Source organism: Barbatula barbatula (genome assembly GCF_947034865.1).
Source record: "Barbatula barbatula genome assembly, chromosome: 3".
In the NCBI taxonomy this organism is placed as follows: domain Eukaryota; kingdom Metazoa; phylum Chordata; class Actinopteri; order Cypriniformes; family Nemacheilidae; genus Barbatula; species Barbatula barbatula.
In genome coordinates this window covers 12,577,083-12,603,851 of record NC_136764.1, presented here as the reverse complement: position 1 = coordinate 12,603,851, position 26,769 = coordinate 12,577,083, and the positions used below count along the sequence as shown (strand labels likewise).

The window sequence follows — 26,769 nt, the reverse complement described above, 5'->3', positions numbered from 1 at the left end:
ACCAAGTGAATCACTATGTTCCTGCATTTATTATAGGGAAGTGCATTTTCTCAGGAGCCATGGCATGTAACTAATGCCTGCTGCATGACAATGTTGTTAATTTGCCATGTAACTACATGCATATTGGTCAATAGAATAAAACAGTGAGAGCACTGTCTTGGAAGACAGATAATGTGACCCAACATCTAGGTTTCACACCAGAACTGCAATGAGAAACGGTCATATTGTAAGGTCTTACTCACTGCACACACACACTGGTTACTTTAACAAAAGTCAATTATTGAGCATGCTGGTAATTAAGACTCAGTGTTTCCCACAGGATTTTGACAGACTTGTGCCGCTTGTGACGTCACATACTGTTTAGTATATTTGTGACGTCATCACGTAGCGTTGGTCTTAGAGTTAGCACTTGATGTTTGTTTTTGATAATGATTTACGAACGCAACAGCATCGGACAAAATCACAATACAGTATACAGTATATACATTAAGGTGCTGCTATATAGTGTTTGCCCGTTCTCGACAATGTGTTGCTGTATTATAAACACTTCTTTGACTTTAAATGCAAGTGACAGTTAAATACACTACACAGAGCTAACTACACATGCGGACGAGAGGCTGAAGGCTTGCGCACACATGGAGCTCATCGGAAGAGAATGCATACGAACATGGAAGAGGAGGACATGCACACAACCTCACGCCACTCACACCAAACGAGTCAGGAAAGCGAGAAGACACGGAAACGCTGTTTATCCACTAGTTAATCGTTCACAGATACAGTCATTATCACGGATGGATGAAAAAAATTCAAAATGTGATGCCAAATATACTTGGGCGGCCATTAATATACCTTGGTGGCTCGCCCAAGTAAATGCATTGTATGAGAAACGCTGTAGACTCGTATGAAACGGAACCGATGGATCTGTTACCCATTCATTATTTAGACTATTGAGGCCTGCCAAAGTCTTAATTTGTTCCGCCATAGTTTCAAAACGAAACTATTTTTTCTTCTTCTCATAAAATATTATTGTGTTGTCTGTTTCACATATATATGTATTCCTTATTCGTTGCGGTCTGGCACACTATCAACACTGGCCGCCGTGAATACATTTTTCATTATTCCCATGTACATTTTTGATTTAAAACAGTTATTAGATTAGATTCAACTTTATTGTCATTACACATATACAAGTACAATGTAACGAAATGTAGTACATTTACTGTAGAGTTGCAAGCACTTAGCGCCTCTCTCTCTCTCATGTTATGTGCAGCGCCTCGACAGCGCCTCTCTGTCACATGACAGTGAACGACTTAAAAGGTGGCGGTGTTTTCTATATGCGTTCCACCGTGTACTTGCCTTTCTGCGTAAACGTCAACAGTCACAGATGTTATTGACAGAAGACGTCTGATTGAGTTCATCATGACTTAACAAACAGTTAGCACAGTTTCCCTGTGCTTGGTGTGAGTCTGTGTGCGAGCTCTCACCCTCCCTATGGGGCATTGTGCGGACACTTGTTTTCCTTAGTTGTAACACTTTAACAGCAACAGTGTATTTACTCATGTTTCTGAGTTTATGCCAAATTGTCTGCACTATACGTGATCGACTATCACTCTCATCAAAATAAAAAAGCGCTAATAATACAACAAACACAATGATGAGAAGAGCAACGGCAGTAAAAGCTGTGCGCTGCATGAGAGCAGAGACAAACAAGTAATTTGGCCAAAATCCCCTCATATAACCGCTCATCAATGTTCAATGATTTTAGCAACAGTTGAAGTAACAGCTGGTGTGTGTCTGACAACAGAATAGATAATATGTGAAAATAGCATTCAGTTGTGTTAAAATACAATATAATGTAACTGAGTAAAAGCAAAACTAAATCCTGTGGGAAACGCTGCAGATGTTGTATCTGTATTTCTGGGACAATTAGGCAGTTTATAAAGGTAGATAAAAGGCCATTATAGATAATTACAGTAGGTCTCTAAATTTGACACACTTTAAAAGCCATATTGTTTGAACTTCTTGACAACAAGAGGATTGCAGGGACAAATGAAACGTGCTTCCAGAGGCGTTGTCTCTGCATTCCCAGGACATCCATTCCACCCGAAAGGGTGTTTTCTGCCACGGGTCTAACTGTCAACATGCTACAGACTGTCCCCACAACACGTAAACATGTCACTATTACATAAAAGCTAGCCAAGCTTTGGTTTGAAGTAGGCCTGCTATTTTTATTTAAAAAACTTTCTGATGGAAATAGATTTTGCTGGTTTTTCTATGTTTTTGTTTTGTCATAATTTGTTAACTATTTAATTTATTTTCTTGCCTGTTTATTTTATGCTTTGGATTTATATAATTAAGTCTTTCTCCATTGTCCAAAAGGCTACAGGTATGTGAAAATGTGATTATATGTGAATGCAGGTGCTGTTGTGGATCAATTCGTTATGCTGCTGTTTGCATGTTAAAATAAATAATTTCTCATCTCATTTTGAAGTTTGCATCCTCCGGTTGTCTTATGCAAAGGTGTATGCGGCTGACAAACGCGACCTCCGGCGGACGCAGCCTTCAAAAGGAGACGCAGCATGTATTTTTTTTATTCCAATTTAATAGTAAAATCGTATCATTTAACGGTTAATGTTCAGATAACAAGGGTCGGTTCTTGGTTAGGGAAATTAACCGAAATGAGCATCCCTACTTACTGCGTGCGGTTCATCTGCGGGCGGACTGCTCCATCTATCAGTTTCAAACGATCTTTTTGATGGTAAGCGAGTCTTCCTATCGCTCATCGGTTGACACGTGGGCAGGCTATTTCTTTTGCCTTACCGTGGCCGTACTTTTCCATGAGAAAAGTTTTTACATAACGTTTCTTTATGTTCGAAAATAGAGTAGATTAGTGGTTCTTAAACGGTTTCGTTGTACAGCCCCATTTGTGTGGAGTGCATCGCTTTGCTGCCCCCCAAATAAAGACATATAATCTTAAACTTAGAATTTTAATTAAAACAAAAACATATTCAGTTATACAATGCTGGAACTTCAACTATTTTGGTTGGTCGTCTTTCTTCTGTTGTCTGATTATATCAAATCTATGATAAATGTCTTATTTTAATATAATGGCACAAATCTGTGGCCCCCCTGGATCCATCTTGGGGCCCACTTTGAGAACCACTTAAGTAGAATAACATAAATAGGGCTCGACATTAACGCTTGTCCGCTTTTCTGCCGGGATAAATGAATATTTTGTATGGGCAAGTGAGAGATAATTTGACTTGCCCGACCAGACAAGTAACGAAAAAATATGTAGAATAAAAAGAATATGCGCATTAGACAGAGCTGCTTGTTTGGGTGAAGTGCGTTTGTCGTAGTTGTGCTTGTTTGTGTGTGACAATAATCAATCGAGTCCATGTAACTAGATGTGGACGTGGAGTCCTGTTATTTAAATGTCATCTGGCTGTTTTGCATTTCTGAGTGAATTATGTGCACCGTTTAACATATGACACAAGTGATCATCGAGGATTTTTCTACGTCTGTACTAGTTCTTTCCGATCACCTGTTCTGTTTTTACCTTGTTCTGCATGTACTAAATACATCATGAATTTCTGCATAATGACAGTCCGCTTTACTTTATCAGCAGTGTTTTTACAGTTACTATGACAGCTTTGACCTTCAGGAAGGATTCCTGCTGATTTGCTCTTCCATTTGTGTGCCTATTACTAGGTACAAATCGTCATGATTGCAATCAGACCTTTTTTATTTATATATTCATTTTTTTAGTTCATGCCTCCTAACCTTGCAACCACTTGATGGGAGAAACCAGTGTGTCAGCTGTAGGGTAACAGTGTGTGTCATGACACATTGCTCTAATTAAATCAAGCAGGATGCTGCCAGGCATAAAATGGTGCCATGGACCAGTGGGCAAGTATTTTTTAGCAGAAATGCTGAATCCTGGCAGCTCTGTGTTGTGTTAATCTCTGTACAGTCTGCAATGTCATAACAGAGAGTGATAGCAAGTGTTTGAGGGATACAGAACAAATTGAGTGTTTTTAATTTCATTCAGCCTCAGGGCTCAGTATGACACTATGTCACACCCACTTGTGACAGATGACTAACACTCTTAACTGCTGAGCATCTTTCATCATTCCGTACTTAAATAAGATGCTTTGTGCTCATGGTTTGTGTGTTTGTGTAGGTTTGGTTGGCTGCCTATGTGATTTAAACTATTTTAAAGTCCTTTCCCACCCTTTCCAACAACTGTTGGAGTCTGTATCTTCAACTTCATATGTTGGAAGTGGATTTTTGCATTTCACCACCTTTACATTACCATTACAATTTCAATAAAGCTTGCTTTAAATTATTAATGTACTTTAAATAATTTAAAGCAAGATTATTTTTAATTGAAACTTTAATTTGAAACATGAAATTAGATCAGAGCATATGGTCTACCATCCTCCTTGATTGTTTGATTAAGTTTATCCATAAGTTTTAATTATGATCCCAATCGTATATCATGCTTCTTTGATGACGAATTCTTGATTCAGATGCCTTTTATTGATCATTGGTTTATGATGACAGTTTTAAATATAACATTTGAACTATAATCTCTTGAACAATAACAAAACATGAAAATCTTCTCATCTATTGTTGTTATTTTTGTCAAGAAGTAATGATCCTCACATAAACAAAGCAAAACGTTTGCAAAGATATTCTGCTTGTTCAACATGCTGGATTCTGGGGAAAAGCTCCCTAAAGTTTGACAGGATTTAGAGGCAAGCCTTTCAATCCAGATCATAGACAATCCTCAACACTATAGTCTCTAATATGATTAAAGAAATCACTGATGTGGCCTGGAACATCAAAACAAAGAACACAGCTTGTAGGCTAAAATTTGTGAACATGAAGCAAACTCCCTCTAAGTCAACATTCCTCGGCTACAAACTCCCAGTTAAGGATAACTGTAAATGGAAAGATATATTCTTCAATTTAAAGTGGTATCTTTGATAGAGACAATTAGAGAAGTATTTAAAACTTGTGGCCGGTCTTTGGCATGATGTACAGTGCATACTGGCAAGAGTTCATGACTCCGAGCTCATAACTGGCACATCAATAGTGAAGGCCTTAGTTTCACTGGATTCGTAAAGCAATACGATAGCAGTGTTTGACTGGAAAATGTTGTTTACTTGACTTCCCTTGACCTTTGGAAGGATTTTTTTTCTCCCCCTTTTTCCACTTAAAGAATGTGTGAGTGTGAGTAACTCAATGCCACTTTTACAGCAAGCTAAATAGGTGACACAGCTAACGGAGATTTTTTACCATGTAGCATTTTGCCTGTCAGATTTTTGGATGCAGTCCCTGATGCGTCGACCCATGTGTGAATGCACTCATGCATTTCATTTATGTAGTATATTGATTTCTGCTGGTTGACTACCAACATTTCTTTTGAGGATTTTAGTGTGTGTTGAAATGTACTATTTTGTGCTTGCTTGATATTTGAAAAGTTGCGGCAGAGAGAAAACGGAAGTTTTTCACAATTATTATTTTAAGTGCAGTTGGACATTTGATGTCAGAGTTTAATTCTTTCAATTCAATTCAATTTGATTTATATAGCGCTTTTCACAATGTGCATTGTTCCAAAGCAGCTTTACAGGGGAAAATAAGAAAAAACGAAAAACACGTAAAAGGTAAAACACAGTACATGATGTTTATATAACAAGTTAAATTATTCTAGTAAATAATATATAATAAATGCAGTCTCCCGGTGGTTTATTTAGCATATTTTGCATTAAGCGAATGCTTGGTTTTTTAAATAAATCTTTTTCTTAATGGGACCAGCGCATAGCATCAGCTGCCTAATGATGGTCTGTGCTGTACAATTTGTGTGTTCTTTTGTACAGTTTGCAATGAGCAGGAAAAATGTGTTTTAGTGAAAGTAGGCATGTATTAATGATGTGTTTTTATATTTTATTCTTCTTCTTATTTATTGTAGTGTAAATCATTTCTCCTAGCTACTTGTCATCACATTCAGTAAATTGAAAGGTGGCACACATTATTTACCCATGTTTTCTAACATTTGTTATCGTGTCTGTTATTGTGCCGCACTTGCATGCCATACGTGGGCAGTTGACAGGTTTCAAAGAGACACGAACAGAAGGATTGTGTGAAAATAACAGTGATTTCAAATACTAGGAAAACATCAAGATTGTCTCAGAGAGCTCAGGGAAATCTCGACAACTCTTTGTAGATTGCCATTTGATTTAATCTACATGATTTTACATCAGATCTGGGAGTTGAGTTTTCCATTTGATGCTCGAATAGATTATAAAAGCTATATTTTCTCATATGTAGAATAGTGAGTAAATCTTTATAAACATAAAACTATACCTGTAACTGTAAAAATATAAAAGCACAGTTGTTTAAATGTTTAAAAAGATCAGAGTATTTTGATTGGTCAATTTAATCGGATTCAGTCAATCCTATGTGAACGTTGTCTTCCCTGCTTTCATTTTCCAATCAATCTCCTGGCTTCGGAATTCCAGGCAGCTCTGCATTCCACAACTCCCTGGTTGACAGAGTAGTGTTACCATGTGAAAATTCACAGTCATGCACATTTGCCTCACCTCCCATTTTTGTCCTCACCCTTACAGAAAAGGACCTTTATTAGTTTCATTGCAAACCTCAGGGCCTTATGGGGATGCATTTCTCAAATATAATTAGTAGGCAGGCCTGGTACAATTATCTGTTCTCATGACTCAGCATCATTGTACATTGATTCTAGCATGGCTTTTGTGCTTGTGGAAAGTTGGGATTGCCTGTTCTGTAGTGCTGGCTGATAAGGCGACTGTTCTTTACCAGTGAGGGCAGGTTTCTACAATGTCCCAGATAGAAAATCAGTCCAGCAGCCCCTGAGGGGCCTGTGGTCGAGCTGGACTACTCTCCGTTTACAGTTCTCGAACTTAAGGTTGCCGATTTATGTAAGTTGAGTCACTGAGTGAGAGCGTTAGTCTCAGTGACGTTGTAGCAAAACACTGGGGCTCATTTATTGAACTTCAAGTTAATATATGCAGAGAGTATGTGGCGTAAATGCTGTACTATCAGTTCGACAACTTGAATTCCTGCACACGGTTGCTTACTGATGTACACAATCTGCTTTTCCTCATGAAGTCAAAGATAAACATCGTGCTTGGAAACGCTATGGCCACACTGGGACACTTCACCAGAGAGGCCATTCCTAAAGGCTTGGTAAAGTCAACATGAAATAAGAAAGACCCTATTTACTTTCGCAGTACACCAACTTATTGTGTGTTACTCATCTGTGTGTGTTATCCCAAATAAACAAAATAATCTTGGTAATCTTTCAGCAAAATGTAATGACTTTCTCAGCCTCTGAAACAACTTTCTTGTTCCATTCTTTTATGTAAAGTCCACTTTTTCACAGTTTGAGATGCAATCATACATTTTTGTCTTAAAAGATCAGGGTGCAGTTTCACAAATGCTAACACAATTTTTGAACACCCTTTTTTCCAATAATTAACACTTTGTAGGGCTCCAGACTGTGACTAAAACATATTAATCTGCCAGTGATACTTTTGGAGAGATTGCCACTGGCGACCATGCAAATATTCTAGTTTTTTAATTGTTTCCAAACGGCACTTAAATAAAATGTAGTGTACCGAATGCCAACGGGAGAGGGAGAGAGAGAGAGAGAGCTGTGCAGGTAAACCTCACTTCCCCACCCCAAAAGGTGCTCTAGCGACAGACACTAGAGGCTGCGTCTTTCCTCGTACCCAACCGGTTATACCAGCAGCTGAGCTTTTTCCCGCATGCTCAGCACCTGCTTTCTGTTTTTTTAACACTGCGGACCAGAACCTTACTGAATAAGCGCATGCATATCTCCGCAGAAAACTCCATGGAATTCTGTGGATTTCAGTGCTTGTTATTGAAAAATATACAAACATACCATGAACGCATATGATGCGTTGTTTGCTGTGACAATTTTTTGTGAACCTGAGAACGAACAATATGATATTTGAGTGGTTTAAACTAAGCTCAGGGAAGTTAAATTGTCTATTACTTGAGACTGCTCTGGATCCTTTCAAATCCGTTCAAAGCGAGAACAAACAATATGCAAATTATCTTAAGTTTTATTTGAAGTTTTCTTTACAATGTGTTGTGAACATGCGGAAAAAAATTCATTACAAACTAAAATCATCGATTAACACAAGCCCTTTCTTTTTGCTTTACTCAACAAAATGTTTACTCTTTTATACAGTATACATAATATATTAATATGGTCTTGACATTAACCTTTTCTGTTGGAAAAGTCTGTTGTACTCAGTTTAAACAGTCGACTTAGCATCAATCGATAACAAAACTTCTCTGCTTCTTTTTAAATTATTAACATATTTTATACTATTATGCAGAATGAACATGAAAAGTCTGGCCGAGCTTATGATGAAAAATGCGTGACCATGGTCACAGCTGAGGAAACTCAGTGCTGCATGGAGTTGGATGCATACTGCGCCTTAGTGGAAAATGTCACACCGACACTTAATATCCAGAGCCCGACTGACTCTGCACCCAGGTTTTGAGGCTTGCTGTCTGAACCCATACATGCTACAGATAGCCTATATGCACTTCAGACTGGAGCATGGACCACTCCAGGCCAGCAGAGATGAGTATGTTTAGGGCAGAGCTAAATAATTGAATGTATAAATAGGAAATTAAAGATTTATATATTAAAACAATATAATTCTGTTTCTTATTTACAAGTTGCCTATATTTACGTTATGACTACCTATGTCACACTTTCTAATGCCATTAGTACAGTATAAGACAATCACTACTGACATTTTGTCTGCCTATCTCCAGACAATACCGCTACACAGCATACAGGCAAGTTGTCAGCGGGGCCTACGGCATTGGACGTGGTGGAAGAAACCAAGTGCAGGCAGACACAGGGATGACGGGGTTAACAATAATTTATTATAAGATAAAACAGAAAACAAAAACCCACGAGGGGGTAAAACAAGACAGGATAAACAATAGTTACAAACAGGACACGGACTAACTAACCTAGGGACATAAACACTAAGGACAAGACTAACTCACCAAAAACACGAGGTAACAAGAACTACACACGATGCAAGACTTAACCATGCTTTCAAGGAAAACAGCATACAAGGTACAAAATACAATGAACGAGCACAGGACAATGAACACGAGGATGTTTTAAAGGGAGACAGACAAAGGATAATTAACAAGGGTCAGGTGCGGGTACTGAAACACTCAGGGAAGGTTAACTAGACAAAAGGGCGGGAACACTGACGAGACACGAGAAAGTCAGAATCAAAACAAAGCCATGTCTTTCTCACACAAAACCTAAGGCTATGCCATAACTCCGCTGCAAGACCAAGAATAAACATGACATGATAGCGGAATCATGACATAAGCCCCCCTTAAATGAACACCTCCAGGTGTTCATCAAGGGGTAGACTGACAAGACAAGGCAGACTGGGACACCGACAAGACAAACCATAGAAAACTAAATCAGGGGTAAACAAGAGTACATGACAAAGGGGCTGGGGTGACATAATAAAAACAATAAACAAGGAACAGCAAAGTTCATGGGGGGAACACATGGGTCCATGGGTGGAACAGTCTCTGTCTGTGACTCTCGAGAGCGCGCAGTCCCAGAGGCTCTGGGAGGCACCGGACTTGGGACCGCCGGACTTGGGACTGCCGGACTTGGAGCCGCCGGACTTGGAGCCGCCGGACTTGGAGCCGCCGGACTTGGAGCCGCCAGACTTGGAGCCGCCCTCCGTTGCCTCTTCTCCACACTCAGGGAAGGTTAACGAGACAAAAGGGCGGGAAACACTGACTAGACACGAGAAAGCACATGGCAAGTCAGAATTAAAACAAAGCCATGTCTTTCTCACACAAAACCTAAGGCTATGCCATGACTCCCCTGCAAGACCAAGAATAAACATGACATGATAGCGGAATCATGACACTTCGTGTATTGTGTCAGCCATTAGTTTCCTGAAGGAGGGACTTACAAAGGTTTTGAATGGCCCCATTTTGGTGACAACCAATAAAATCACAATCACAGATTGTCTTATGGTATTTACATAAGTTATCTCATCGTACAGTTAACCCACATCACAACATTGCAGTTTGTTAAAATAAACTATTGAACATTTGAAGTGGAACTTTTTTGATCCACTTGAAATGTTGAATACTGTATATACAGTATGTAGATGTACCAAACATACACAACCGAAGGAAACATATACCATCTGACCCATTGAAAAACATCTTAAAAAACAACAACGTTTAATTACTTGCCCAACATCTATGTGGGTATTACATTAACACCCTAACGTTAATGTGTGTTAAATCGTGAATGCTGTGCTAGATACGCTCCAGTAGCCTCATCCTTGTTGATCAACTGGAGGGATCTGGAAAGGGGAGCAGGTGTAGTTGAAGACTAGACAGCGCCGCGTTCTCGTAGAGCCTGTGTTGACCTTGAGTATTCCACTCTCAGAGATTCTATTAGGGTTGATGCATATTCTGGGAGAAAGAAGAATAAGATTACATAATTTTTGTGAACATGGTTAACCATGCTTTACCTCCATCACATCTCCGTCTCCATTAGGAGTGGAAGCTCCAGGCCAGTAGAGGTGGTTAATAATAGCTGGCCTCACACTCCCTCTTCTTTGCAGCAGCAGCCTCTAAAGCTTTCCTTAAACCTGTATCAGAACAGAAACACAAAATGTTAAAAAGGAAAATGTAATTATAGGACTACCTTTATCAAGATACATACTCAATATGCCAGATGTAAAAAATATGGCTTGTTCCTTTTGGACACAACTCCTCCCGCACCCACATGGCAACCTGATTATGAGAAAATTGTATTTAGTTTTAAATATAGTCAGCAGCTAGGTATTTTGTGTATACATGTGCATATCTGTATAACGGTTTAGATATTTTTTGGGCCAAATGCTTACACGCTAGTTGCGGTGCTTCATAACTTATACACATCACATTGCGTCTCATTATTGAAATCATTAAACCAATCATGCTAGTAGTTAGCAAAAACAACACTTAGTCGAAAACGTTCACAGTTCACGTTTTCGTCGAGCTGCATCTCTGACGGATTGGTGACCATGTTTCCCGCCAGCGGCCAAAGCACATAATGACGGCTGGAACAGCACCAGCTCCAAGTCTCACTTGGTTCTTACTACGATATCCCAACTTGAACTGCATCATATCGCCGGGACGATAATCCTTGTGTAAAGTGAACGCTTCACACCATCCCAGTGACTTGAAGCAGATGCAGAGGTGAAGTCTCGTCTCTTCACCTGCACTAAACGCACCCATACCATCGTCCTTTTACTTGTTAGAAAACCTGTGGACACAATGTCCTGACATGCATGAGTTTGTGCAACCTCAACAAACACAATAATTTACCATGACGATGATAAATGAAAATGCGGTAACTAGCTTTAACACACTGACTCACGAAGCTCATACTGCAACATACTTTGGATTGAGCCAAGGTAAAGCGCAAACTTCTCCCTCTCTTGACGTCAAATGATGCGATGTTGAAAAAATACTTTGAATACTTTGACGACTGTCAAAGAAACTGTCACTTCATCTACTAAATTTGTGCCCTCATGTTTCGGAAAACATTTTAAATCCGGCATTAACTTTTCTTATGGTATTTGTTAAACAAGGTTATGTATTCATTTTATAAAATAATGACCCTGGAGATGCACTTTAAATGTTAAATCTGATCGGGCAGGAATGTTTTTCAGGACCAATAGGGATGTTGTCCCAAGCATTTGTTGAACTTGAAAAAGTCAGGTTCACCTTACTGGATCGACATACCTTTTCCAGCATGTACATGTGCCCCTAACCCATTATAATAGTTTCTTCACCTCTGTAACATGTTGTAATGTATAAACATAAAGCCGTGGAAAAAAGAGAAAATCAGCAAACCACTCCGAAATACATTTGACTTTCATCAAGGTTCATTTACAATAAGTCATTTAACTAGCTAATCAAGGGGGAGGTATGTTTTGAAAAGATAGGAGACACCTCCTTATAATTAAACAGCTTTGATTAACTCCCATTGGGATGCTCACAATTCCCCCCTCACTGTGTTCCTTCTGGTCCTCCTTAATCATCCACTTACACAAAACTCAAGCACTTCTTCTGACCTCTGTCGTTTTCCATCAGGTTGTACCTTGTAACAGAGTGTTGTCTGCATTTCAGAAGACCAGCTGAACACTGTGAGAGGTGCCACTTCATTACGCCGATAACCAATTAACATGTTGTTCTGGATTAATTGCACCTCCCGTCTACTACACTTAACCATGTAATTTTTGTCAACATGAAGTCTAAATTTATCCTATTTATTTTTTGAACACACATACAGTTAGTTACAGTTTTATAATGGGTATTGTCTCAAAGTGCACACTCTCAGCTTTATTTAGAGTGTATTCACATTCAGATCAGCTGAAGGGTTTAGGAATTACAGCTCTTATGTGCATTCACAAACGTCTTAAAGTTCATTGTTTCTAAAGAACTTTGGTAACACTTTACTACAAGGCATAATTGATAAACTAAAACTACTTTTATAATTCATCATACATACATGCTTTCACTCGTCACAAAAATTTGCCCTGCCTTCTAAAACAGTTCCATTGCTTTTAAACCAAAGGGCATCAGCGTTCTTTTAGCAGTAGTCTGAAAAGTCTGGTGTGCATTTATTTTTCACAGTACAATCCATTCTTCTTGGATACAAATATGTAATGCCCACTTTTCTGTTTTTTTCTCTTTCTTCTTGTCTTGCTCAGCGAAAGCATGGGAAACAATGGCAGAAATGTTAACCACTTAACATTAAATGTGGTTTAGTATAATGTAGTATTTTGCAAAGAGATAATTTACACAAAAGGCAGGATAACATCTATCAAGGTTTCCGGCCACCCATGCTGTGACAAAAGCATCCTAAAAATCTCAATTCATCCGCAGAAAACCTTTCACAAGATATTTTCGAAACCAGCTGCATTTTGCTCTGACACACATAAGTAGACAGCAGATTGACAGCAGGCGATAGAGTGACGAAAGGACAGCGGCGCTCCCCTGATAACACCATGTATTGGGTTGACGCACTTTACATTGCAATTTACATGCCTCTGTGTGGCGATACCAGGGATCGTTTCCAACTATTTGCTGCGTGGCAGTAGCAGTCGTCGTGTCATTTGGCACTGGCTGTTTTTCAGAAGCCACTAAAAGGATCTGACAGCTTAGTGTTGGTATAATTTCACCGTCCTGTGTAGAAATGTTTTTTTTGGCTTTGGGACCTTCAAATAGCATTCATTTCCTAACTACTAGAAGTGATTGAAATATCAGTTTTACATGAGCTACTCATTATAACATATTCTGAGCTTGATTTGCCTTGAACGCACTCATTTATACAATGCGGAGTCGTTTGGGTACAGAAGGTATGCAATAAATAGTCAAATATGACTTGTATCATCATGACTATGTTATGAATCATGTTATCAAACTTTCAAGTTATTTACTTTGTGCATGCACATTGTTGATCTTATGGTGATTTGTTGTTCTTCCAATATACAATGAATGCAAGTTCTTAAAGAAAATAAAATGTTTTTGGATAAAAGTCTTAAATTAAAGTCCTTAAGTTTCATGTAGAAACATGGCACATTTCGGAAGTGCAAACTATGTTTTATTTATGTCATCATCAATCAGATTTGTTAAAATAATACTTCTAGAATACTTCTATTTCTAGAACACTTCATCTTTTTCCAGTGGTCAATCAAACAGTTTGTCCAACCCCCAAATCACACCATTGGTTGAGCTATTATAGCTGTGCTTTTTGGGATGCTCAGTCAAACAGCAGTGTTTTGATAGTGCCATAGAGGCTCCGTGTTTGCAGTTTTTTTTTTCTGGAAAATCAACTGGTGAAAAGCTTGATTGTAGTTGTCTCTGCACATTAGGTTTAGAAAAGAGAAAGCAGTGTAACATTGAAAACCTTACATTGTTTTAACACATTCAATTCACGAACAGCGAAAACAGAGACCTTGAAAGGTTTTTCTAAAGGAAAATACGAAATTCCGATGGGATATTGGCAAAATAGCAAATAAAAAAATATGACAGTGAATTATATTATAAACATATAATATATTATACTGAATGTTGTTTTCTTTTCTCAAAATAGGATTTGAAAGCACCACATATTAAAAGTAATATGCTTTTATGTAAACATTTTGCTTGCATTAGCGAACATATATCATTTTATCATACAACAGACCTTGACCTAAATCGTTCCGCTGCTGTGCATTTATTACTGCGTGAAACTTGTGTCATTTGTATGGACACATTGTAAGCGAACTGTATATTTTCTCAGAATAGATTGAGACTTTGGCTGAAGCTACAGACCTTTTGGTGTTTACTCTCGCTGTTTCTCTCTCGCTCTGCCATGTTTTTCTTCCACGCTTGTCATCATTCATTTATGCTATTTGTTGCAGGACATCTGTCTTTGGAGAGTCGTTCTCAGTCATATTTATTTCCCTAAAATCTTTTAAGTGGTCTTTGAAATGTAATGAATCCATTTTGACTCCCTTGAAATCTCTCTGAATAAAGGTTCTGGAGTCTTGCACACCGCACACAAAAAGAAAACTAGTCAATTACCTACGTTGAGAGGAATAGTGGTATATTTAAGTATGCGTGAGAATAGCTATTGGCGTTCTAAAGCGTGTAAGCGGTGCTTGTCAGTTTGTGCAAAGCACAAAGAAAATAAAATGCACTTCGAATCTAACCAGAGATGCAAATATCAATATGTCTAAATATGTCTATAAATATAATATATAGAAATGATAAAGTTATTAGCTAGCTAGGGAAAGCTGTGACCAGTTTCAAACGACTGAACACAAATACAGGAGGTGCAAAAATTGATGTTTTTATGGTATTTCACAAGAGAAAAAAAAGTTGTTAATAATATAAAATTCAAGTGTATAAAACATTGTAACCTATTTGTATATCAAGCCGACAACATCTGTAGCGCCAAAAAATAGCAAGCGCTTAGAGGAACTCAATATAATCCGTCTCTTCTAATCCTCAATCTCGTTGCTGCTATTCTGACATTGGATTAACTTCATAATGAGCCCACATGCGTTACAGATGCGCGTGAACTATTGTGTGGCACGTTGGCAGATGTTCTGCCCCATTACATGCAAACATCCACCCGCAGCCTATGGACGGTTACAAATGAATGAACCATTAAGACATTGCAAAACTCCCAGAGTCCACTCGCCACTTTACGTAACTGATTTTTAAGCCTTAGATGAAAATCATAATGATGCGTCTGTAATGTCAAACAAGAACAAACACTGTATATTGTAAGAGCTTATATAAGAGCTCAAAAATGCGCTTTTTTCAATTGAAGGGAACAAACATAAGGAGAGGCCCCTTCTGGCCTTGTGTGCACAGTAAAGCAAGCAACACACAATGTTTCCATACCAAATTCAGCTGCCGTTCCTGAATCGTATCTGGCCAAGGCAAGGCTGTAATTAAGGGACTGAATGCTGCTCTAAGTCAGAACGTGGTTTTGCGAGCATTTCCAAGGGACAACCAGTCTTGTGGTCTGTGGTTTTTATCATCAAATGCAAATTGCACAGTCGAGGAGGAGTGGCACTGACTCGCAAGCTTCACAATGTCCAGGAAGCCACTCGGCTCGAACATTCATGTGGTGCAGTATGTCAGAAGCAACAAATTCATGTCATTTCCAGATTGTGGACACGCCATTAAAAACACGATGGCAAAGCTGTAATTAACGATATCTCTGCTCTCTCTCTTTCTCCTATTGAAAACACGCCAATAACAAGGATGGAAATGTTACGGCGTGGCTTGAAGAAGGGCACATTACCAAAACAAGTAGAGGAAACAAATATATACTTGAATTTCCATAAAAAGCTTACTTTATGATGAGATATGTAAATATCAACTGGCATGTTGTTTATTATCCATGTGGAAAAGATTGATAGGAGCACAGGAAGTTTCACTTTTTAGTGACAGGGCTGAGATTTGGTATTCTTTGAGGGCACGTATGCAATGGATGCATCATTCACTCACATGCTTTCGGGTCCAGAGAATGACAGGATGACACGGATTGTTACAAGGTGGACACATACTGCTGATTCCTTCCTGTAATAACAATGATTTATTGTTGCACAACTTCTCAGGGACTGCCAAGTTGTACGCGCGTATGTTTCTCACATCCGTAACTAATCCCTGTGTGCCTTGGCATTAATGCAACAATTTAGTTTCATTAAACAAGGTTCTCATGACATGTCAGTAATTTCTGGTATTTATTATAAGGCACAAAATAGAGCCTGAAAGTCGTTGTCTTTTTCAAAATTATTGATAAAAACACCAAGTTTCAAGTTGCTTTTGTGTTTGTTTTAGAACGTGTTTGCAGTTCTGTTACCCACAGGGCTTTGTCTACAGTTTTATACCCTGATTTGCTAGTTTTGTTTTATTAAGCAAAGCAAATGCATCAAAATTGCCTAAAAAAGTTAAATGGTTGAATGCTAAATGGCATGCTTTGAATACATTTAAGCATTTGGCAGACGCTTTTATCCAAAGCGACTTACATTGCATTATCCTATACATTTTACATAGCTATCTGCAATCCCCTGGATCGAACCCACAACCTTGTGTTGTTAATGCAATGCTCTTACCACTGAGCTACAGGAAAGGCATGAATAAAAATCCTTTGCATTTTTTGTTCAGGGAAAGCCTGCACAAAAATGGATGAAAAATACAATAAAGGCACCTGATAAAGTTGTTTTACTTTTACTGGTAGTTAGAGCAGACATACTGTATATAGCATTTGCAAATAATGGATCTAGGTTTAAAATATACTGCTTAATTTCCAGTCTGGTTCACAGAACCATTCATAAGTAGCACGGCTATATTTGTAGCAATGGCCAAAAATACATTGTTTGGGTCAAAATGATCAATTTCTTTTATGCCCAAAATCATAAGGATATTAAATAAAAAGATCATGTACCATAAATATATTTTGTCAATTTCCTATCGTAAATATATTAAAACTTTATATTTGTGAGTTGATGCAGTAAAATTGCAAATTAAAATGGCCGGAATTGCGCCTTCAAACTTAGCTCGCTGCTGCCAGCTCTTTGGGAATCGCCGCTCAAGTTTTGTATCTACTGTTTGTAAAGCTTAGAATTTCTGCTTTCAGGTTCATTACAGCGATAAGTCAATAGAGAGCATTAAAACAAACCTGTTACTTCTTAGCAACAGCTGGCTAGAGGGCCTCTGATGGGCAACTTTAAAGGCAATTGTAGTGAGGTAGGACAAGAGCAGGGATTCGAGGGCGGCTGTTGCTGAGGTATCACGGAGGAGATTGGGAGCATGCGACCGGACGGTCATTGACCTCTTGATTCCCGGCTCTCGTCCCGCCTACCTCACTACATCGATTTTTTCAATATTTAGATTTTCTACACCCTTAGATTTTCAAATAGTTGTAAATCAGTTGTATTAATCACATTTTAGAAATATTTACTTTTATTACTGGATTTGCGGTCCTGGGTCACATATAAAACTATGTGTTTCTAACCCCAGCTGATGTTCGAATTTAGTTTCCAGTGTTTAGAAAAAGTTAAAACAAAACTGGTTGAAACCCACAGTGAAGTGCACGTAGCATCAAATACCAAATAAAGTACAGCAAAAAGCTTGAGGCCACAAATTTATTAAACATATTTTGCTTCTCAGAAATGATGGAAAAGAAAACATTTTGGAACTGTATTTGCCCATGGTTATGATGCGAATGCTTGACCACAGCTTGTTTTGGTGTGGCTGACTCAAACAGCGCTGCTATGTTTTGTTGTCAAGCCAGAACAAGCCAATAGTCTGCCACACAGGAATACTTGTCCTTAAATGCGCTGAAGTGCATTGCATATATTTCGGCTAATGGAGCATTATGGCAGTGACTGAGACACAGCAACATCCTTCCCATATGCTGAAATATCCATTTTGATGTTCGATCTGACATAAATTAGTAGAACATGCATGAATTCAGTACCTTTACAAAACTTTACCATAGTAGTTTATAAGAAAGTACCCTAAATGACAACGAGAACAAATTTCTAACCCGGTTGTGTAACATGATGGCTTGTGGAGGATTGATGTACTGTACTTTGTTGACCAAATGGACATTGAATATTACCGCTTATTCCTAAAACTTTGCATTGCGGGACTGTGAGTATTGTTGGGTTTTGACAAATTCCTTATGATAGGAGCTACGGTAGGTAGTCAGGAGTAAATGCATGTGACGTTACATTTGTAGTGTAAACTCTAATAGGTCTTGATGCATGCTGGAACGCAGTAAAGAACCGCCTACTCGCCTGTCAATCAACCACTGCGCTCTAACAAGGGTTTTTAACATTGCTGGTTTTGTACAGTTTTAAAAGCAAACAACCATTTCGAATGGAAATATTTGTGAAGGCACGTACATACACGTGCACAAGAATTAACAGAACTTCTTTAGTCTGCGTAATATCAGTGTGAGAAGGCAAAATTATGTGGTAAAATTCAGGGGCCGTTTACACGAGACCGTTTACAAGTTAATGCGCAAAACAATTTATGCGATTTGGCTCTCCATTAACACGGAAACAGCGTTTTAGGGGACTGATAACGCAAACTTTGAGTTCCAAAGTTTTTGGAAACCACGGCGTTCTCATTTCCGTGTAAACCCCGCAGTACGCAAGAATGAGAAAACGACATCTTGTGCATGCGTATTAGTTGTGGGGGTGTGGTATGCGCGTGTACACCAAAACACAAAGGCAGTCACCTGAATAACATTTATCAAAATTATAAACAATTCTACTAGCGTAAATTGCCATAAATCATATCTTGAGGTCGGTTAGTAAATACAGCAGTATGCAGATCTGCAGAAACTATATTTGCTTTAGATTTAAAGGATCAGGCCGAGTCAGCATCCTGAGCTAATAAAGTGACTCTGGATGAAGTACGCTGGATCTCTTCAACTCCCTTAAACCCAAATACAGTAAGCTCAATATTAGTTGAGGTATTACTTAGAAAAAAGGGTTTCCGTTTCAGAGACAGAAACAGAAGCGCACAGCGTCATTCAAATGCGGGGTGTGCAAAAACTGTGTGTATTTATACATCTCATTTTCTAACTGGACCGCCTCCATCGCCGCTTAACAAAAAGAAGACTGTGTTGCGCATTAAATGCTGTAAATAAGAATATCTCAGCCTCCTCTTATGAAGCTGATGTTTACTTTTTGTCCTGGGAGTCAAGCCAAAGGAAAAGGAATAGTTTTCAAAAATAATTGTGAGGCGAAGTCTAATTACCTGTGATCCTCCCCAGGGGAAGACTTAAACCCGAGTTACGCTCCGTATCGCGAAAGAGTGGCAAAGATGATCGTTTACTGCTAAATTATTGTGCGTTGTTGCCACTTGCTTTCACAATCCTGGTCTGTTTAGTATAATTGTGGAACACCTTGCAGCCAATGACTGATTTCTATATCTCTGCTGGAGCCACGTTCAATTTAATATTCTCCGAGTAATGTAAACCAGCTATGAATGGCACCAGGATAATATATATATCCGATTGAATTAGTCTGAGGAATGCCAAGGAAGACTAGAAGGGTCAGTGATTGCTTGTTACTCTCTACAGGAAGTTGCAGTTGGCATTTATGAAATTAAGTTGGACTTGTGTGACCCCAGCAATCATGCATCTTGATAAGTTGTCCTGTTTTCAGTCTGCGAGTAAAAGTGAACAGGAGCGGGAGGATGCATTAGCTGCTTATGTATATAATGTTGTCAGTGTAGCAGTTAATCCAGCCGAACCTAGAATCCACCCATCAACTAAGCAGCTTGGCCACATGGAAATGCAATATAGTGCAATATATGTAAACACGTGCTAGACGGACGGTTTGAGTCCGGAGCGCCTCGCACATAAAGCACTAGTGTTTACAGCGGTTCGCACTGCCAGTGTTGACATATTATTTCTGCAGAATATAATTCATTAAAACAGAAGTTTAATCTGTTTCATAAAATACAAGTTGATTTTGTAATGTTTAAATCTTTTTCATTTTGTGTTTTGAAGGTGATTAAGAGACTTATATAGTTCATCATTTCTTTAAAAAAGTCTAAAAATCTCATCTCGTTCTCGTGAACTCAGTCTCCTCTCATGGGATAAGAGTCTCGTCACACCCCTAGTGAACTGCATCATTGCTTTTGTTGGTGATGCAATTGCCATTGCTTGATTTGCACATCCTTGTTGGTAAATTGGTGATAAAAGAATACAGATAATATCTGGCTATGCATTCTCCTTATTTGCTCTTAAAGGGATAGACAAAACCCTTGCAATCAATGGGTGCCACCGTTGTTCATTTACCAACAAAATATCAAAATATCATTTTTGGTTTTCTGCAGAAGAAAGAAAGTCATACAAGTTTATAATGACAAGGCAGTGAGTGAATGATGCCAGAATTTTTACTTTTGGTAAACTATCTCTAACCAATAACACATTTTGGTTAAATTCCCTGTTTGTTTCTGGCACAACCTATGCATAACGTTGTGTCAACGCGAAGCAAATTTATATCCTCGTCCTCCTTCCTCAGCTGGTTGGATTAGGTTCTGGAACATTCTATATTGCCCATTCCAGAACAGCAAACAAGTTCTATCTATCCCATGTTTGCTTGTGGCAAAAGCTTGTTCCATTTGTGGTTGTTTACTGTGCGTAGCCCTAAACGTCTTTCCTCTGTACCCCCTTTCAGCCCAAAATATGACTTCCCTTCACCTTCATACTTGAGAGAAGAGAAAATATTGATGGCTAGAATATTACGGTTACACATGCTGCCACTCAATGAGATCAGATACTTGGGCATCAGTAAAACTCTTCAGAAATCCACAGTCTGATCTGAATGGGAGGTGGAAAAAGGTAGTGGAAAAGATGCCGTGAAGGAGCCTGTGATGGCCACTAAGCAGACAGTTTTGGTTGACTGGTCTAGATTAAATTTGGATGATTCACAGTCATGTCTAGCCTGTTAGTAGAACTTCAGCAGTGAGTTAGTGGTTGGTGGAAGTCTGGGAAGTCTGTTGGTGGCTTAAAATCTAGCATGGGACGGCTGAATGTCTAATCTGTTTACATAAAACCTCAATTCTAAGTAAATGTACAGATACATAAAGCTATTACATAGTCTGTATATCACAATCTCTTATCTGTAAATCCGCTTCAATTCCAACTGGATGACAAATCCTTATTTATCATTCTGTTGAATACCCTGCATTGCTTGAAATGTGTCATAAAAGTGAGAAAATGAATGATTTTATAGCATATAGAGAATTGTTGATGTGTCTGAAGTAACACCTGTGATTATCCTCCATTTTCATTCCTAGTGTGCTATAAGGGTGTGTTGAAATGAGTGTTTGGCTTGGACAGCTCCTGTCTTTCCACAGCCCTGTTGCTATTTTAACGGAATATCTAGATATCTTTTAATATATCCCCGAGATATCTTGAGATATTCCAGCATTCCTACTCATGGGTTCCAATTAAATTACTTTTTAATGACAGTCCTCTTTTATCTTAGGCCATTTGTTTTTGACAGTCTATCATATTTCAGGTATAGAAAAGGCGTTTTCTCCGTTTTACATTTAAGTAGAACAATTTTGCATAGCAGAAACTCTTCTATAATAGGGATTTCAAACTTTTGGCCAAGTTCCACTTGTGGGTCGTGCAAAGTCACGTGGCTGTGGCGGTAAATGAGATATGAGAATTAAAGGAAACATACAGCTCTGTGTATTTTTTCCCAATATTTCCCTTAAAAATATTTTTGTTGGTCTTGAGATAGATTATACCTGTCTTGGTGGGTCCTGGAATGAAAAAGTATGGGAAGTTGGGAACCGCTGCTCTATCATACCTTTATTGCCTCTATAAAAATGACTTTGAAAAGCTGGTTCTCATTATCATATCCAAACATGGCATTGCACAGTCGAGTTGAGAGTCACTCAACCTTTTAATCGTGAGAGAAAAAAAGATTTTGTTTCATTCATTTTGGCTGCGCCATTTGAGAAAATATTGCATTTTAATTTGATGAAACCCTTCTTGGCTACACAAGAGTGTTGACTGTAATGTTTAAGGTGAAGGCTGAATTATTTCCAAAATAAATGTGTTAATCTAATGGATAAATTAGAGGTTCATTAACCAAATCAATCTAGAAGACCTTTATATAGTATTTTCATGTTTATTATGGAGCTATTTGGTCAGCTGTCTTAATAAATGTCACACATACAGTGTAACTCCCAGTAATATCCTTCAGAATTGCCAAATATTGACAAACGTGCAGGGACTGGGCTTCCATAAAAACACATAGGCAAAAGAAAATAAAGAAAATGTCCTCCACTTGTTTTTAACAATTGTATTGTGATCACAGTTTTGACATGTACCAAACAATCTCAGTCTGTCATTAGCAAAACTGAATGTATGTAAAAATGTATGCAAAATGTAAACTTTTAGCTTTGTCAACACTTCACAAATATTTGAAGAATACAACCAAAAGAACATTAATGAATGTTAAACAAATATGTTTAAAATTTTGTTATATACTGTATATGACGAGTTTGGTTCCAAAATGAGATAATGTTAAAAAATCATGTTATTTATTATGTTATCATGTTTTAATGTGTTTCAGTGTTACTATGCTTTAAATCAAAACAAACCAACTGCAGTTTTATTGGAATGCACAATAAAGAAACATGATGAGTTATCTCATTTTGGAACCAATGTCATGAGTCTGCCTTCATGTCATGTCTATTCTTGGTCTTGAGGCAGATTCATGACGAAGTCTTATGTTCCAGTTTTATCGTGTCTTTGTTCCCGCCATCTCGTTTCTTTGTTAACCTTCCCTGAGTGTTTCATTACCCGCACCTGACCCTTGTTAATTATCCTTTGTCTGTCTCCCTTTAAAACATCCTCGTGTTCATTGTCGTGTGCTCGTTCGTAGTACACGTTTCCTTTACCTGTACTTGTCACCATGCCTTGTCCATGTTATGGTTACAGTGTATGTATTCCCTAAAGTACCTTGTTTGTTTTCCTGTCTGGTTATTTTTGCCCCCCATGTGGGAAGTGTTTGTTTTCAATTTTGTACTTTAGTTTTGGTTAGTGTTTTCCCCCATTGTGGGTGTTTGTTTTGTGTTTTATCATTGAAGTCTTGTTAACCCCTTCACCAACGCTGCCTGCACTTTGGTTCTTCCACCACGTTTACGACAACCAAACTCTTCATTTGTAAGATGTAAAAAATTAAACAAAAAACAAGCCATCTTCTGAAGCGATCTATAAAATATTTTTTCTTATATGTTTACAATTAAAGTTTGCAAATATTGCAATGATGTCATCAATTTTCAAAACTATCTTTTTAACGTTTAGCATAGAATAAAGTAAAAATTTTATTTAGTTTTAAGTAATTCGCTACTAATTATTTATGTTTTTTTAACGTCTTGCAAAATGGTCTATAGCCTAAAAAAGCTTCATGTGTTTGTAAGCCCAAAATAAGAAATGCTAAAATCGCCATAAGCATCACATTTTTCCAACCGGAATCACTACACTGGAAATCACTATATAATTATGACTTCCAACCATAAGTCAGAACTTCACAGAAGGATTTGCAAGCGGCTGTGGATCTCAATAGTGTGCGCTCACTCCCAAACTCTCAATAGACTCTGTATCCTTGTTTTCACAAATAACATTTCAATTTTGCTGCTAAATTTTTGTAGAGAGTTGCAGTAGAGAGGTTATGTGCTATTAAGGAAATCATTTTTTATTTGTTCTTGTGATGTAGGGCTGAGTGATTTGATGGTTTCAGTCCAGAGAAATTCTGCTATACATTTTATATTACTTATGGTTGTCAAGCAATGGAACTTGATTCATAAATATGCATTTTAACTAATGCATGATCACAAGTGACTGTTTCTTGTCTATTATACAAGTGGATTTACAGCTTGAAATGTGACTCATGGGAACTTAAAATGTAGACTATAATTCGTTTGAGCCTTTTGTTTTGAACTTATTATATAATTTGAAGCAGCTGTTCATACACGAATGCCAGATTTTGTTTCGTATAAATAATCCTATTTTTGGTTTGCTTCCATAAAGTTCCAAATAATTAAATGAAATACATTTTATTTTTATAAATTAAAGGGGTTATTAAGAAGTACTACTATGATTATGTAATTCATTTTAGGGTTGAATTCCAGCTAAATTAATTATGTATCATGATACCCACCAGTACTGGGGAACTCCCACTGGGATATAAAATGTTGGTCCAACCATCCAACCCTAGTAATCCGTAACTTTAGATATATTGTGATCTCATTGCATTGTTCTTTTTGTCCATTCTGGAAATGCCTTTTTAGTAGAACATTTGCTCATGTTGAATAGTTGCAAAAAGGAAATTGTCTATGGGGTCTATTTATCACCATGCAGTGGAACAAAATGTGTGCTATTGTTATCATTCATAATAAATACAACTTATAATAACTGCACATCTGCTGTGTGCTTCATAATGTTGCTTTATATTTGGTTATTGGAATCATAATTCAGAAAAGATCAGTATGGCCACTCTCTCTGCATCTCCTTCATTACATCACAAAGCCTCGACACGACACATGAGGGTCTTTTAATGAAGTCCTATTATTAAAGGTCTTCCAGGAGATCCCAAAAAGTGCAGCACAGCATAGATGCTGCTCATTTTGCAGTGTGCTATCGTTATATGAAATGTGGTCTGTGTGCTGAATTTGCTAAAGATTGTGATTTATTTTTCTATGTATATAAATGTTTTAAACATTATGTTGGGAAATAATAACTGATCACTAATAACATTTGATATCTGTAGGTAAAAAATGTAGGGTACCAAATCTAAAAAAATCTGGAAATTGTCTGGGTGTAAACTTATTCTCCTTAATACATTTTTAATGCTTTGTAAGTGTCTGCTTCATGAATAAATGTAAATGTAATGTTTGACATTTTATCTTCACAGGTTGATGCTGATGATGTCCTTACAAAAGAGGAGCAAATCAATCTTCTTTTTAACGCCAAACGGAAATGTGAACGAACGATCAAGTCCAAACATAAAATCCCTGGTGAGTATAAATATTACATTTTTTTCAATCTAAAAAGAAAATCCTTACTGCATTCTCATTATTAATCTCACTGGTGCTTACTGCAACACTGAATAAACATCCACCATCTCTGAGCTCCCAGAGCGCTATTGTCTTGACCCTCTTGTCATTGTAGCATCGGTGAAGTGATGTCTTTGATGAGGTAGAAATTGTCAGTATGTGTCTCCACAAGGTCAGGTCTGAGATGCGAAGGGCTTGACTGCAACGCTTGCGATATTTCAAATCAAGCTTATGCAAAGATGAACTTACATTAAGTTGGAGTTCCAAGCAACACTACATCATGCAAAGCCAACAGAATCATTAGCTTCTTTAACATTGCACTGACACGTTGTGTTCTTAATCAAAACTTCTTGCTTCTTGGTTTCGGAAAGACATTTTACTTACAAGACTGTCGCTTCATAAACATCCAAATATAAATCCAAATGTCCTACTTTTTCCCAATGATTGTGGTGGCATTCATTGCCGCTCATCTCATAAATATGATCATTACGACTAGAATTTCTGCCTTTGAAGAAATCCTAAAATTCGTGTTGGGTGTTTTATCTGTAACAAGTGACCCAATGACCTTACAAGCACTTGGCATTGCGGCATCAAAAAAGGAATTTTTGCTGGATCTAAAAAAAAACTCGCGCTAAAAGTGTCTAAGTTTCCCTGGAAAATAGAAAAGCACAGTTCTATGTAATCCCCTTTGGGTCATTTGCCACGTTAAATTGAGATCTGGGAGTACAAGAGTGTGTGAAACGGTTAGATTTTTTTACGGTAACCTCAGTTTCCTTTCACTGTGGTTGTTTTTTTCCCCCTGGCAGATTGATTCAAAAGCGGTTTTAATAACCTTTTTTGGCAGCCCACTGTCATAGCCAGACTGACATATTATTTTGTTCTCATCACAGGCTTATTTTACTCTTGTTAATTCACTGTCTCGTAGCATGAAAGAGTTAAGGAATTGTTTATGTGCGACCAAAGTGAACGTTTAGGAATCTTGTAGCCCAATAGTCTGTTCTCACACAATGAGACTGTGAACTAGACTTTTCAATTTTCGATTAAACCAATGGATGAAACATAACAGGCTGCAGAACATTAGTGGGCTTTGAACATATCCTGTGAAGTACTTTAAGTCATTACTCATGTTTGAGCAAATTTTGGTAAGATAAATATGATCTTAGGGCGTTTTCTCAAGCGGTGGGTGATCTATTAAACATTTGTTTCCATTTTTATATATAATAAAATCGATTTATACTTTGTTAAATATTATACGATGTTAAAGGGAAAAACTATGTATAAAATAACTTCACTAACTTTAAATACAATTACCTTTTTTTACTCATTTATATTAAATCCACCTACACCTACACTTCATTTCATCGATAGACTAAACTAAAGAAAAAGTAATATAAATATGTATATTTTAAACAAGCATACTGTTTCCTGACGGTAGAAAATCCATTTTAGATTGGTTCAGTGATGGAAATAAAAATCGGTTGCAAACCATCTTATAGTCAATGCAATGAATGCATTAATTCGTGA

The 26,769-nt window shown here is 37.7% G+C and overlaps 1 protein-coding gene across 1 annotated transcript in view; it reads left to right on the top strand.

The window, feature by feature from the left end:
* Positions 1-26,769, top strand: part of pth1r (parathyroid hormone 1 receptor) — a gene marked incomplete at both ends in the record, with an annotated part of 51,218 nt that overhangs the window by 5,764 nt on the left and 18,685 nt on the right. The window contains one exon of the mRNA XM_079452852.1: positions 25,104-25,206. Coding sequence (XP_079308978.1) covers positions 25,104-25,206 — 103 coding nt within the window. The remainder of the gene's footprint in view (positions 1-25,103; positions 25,207-26,769) is intronic.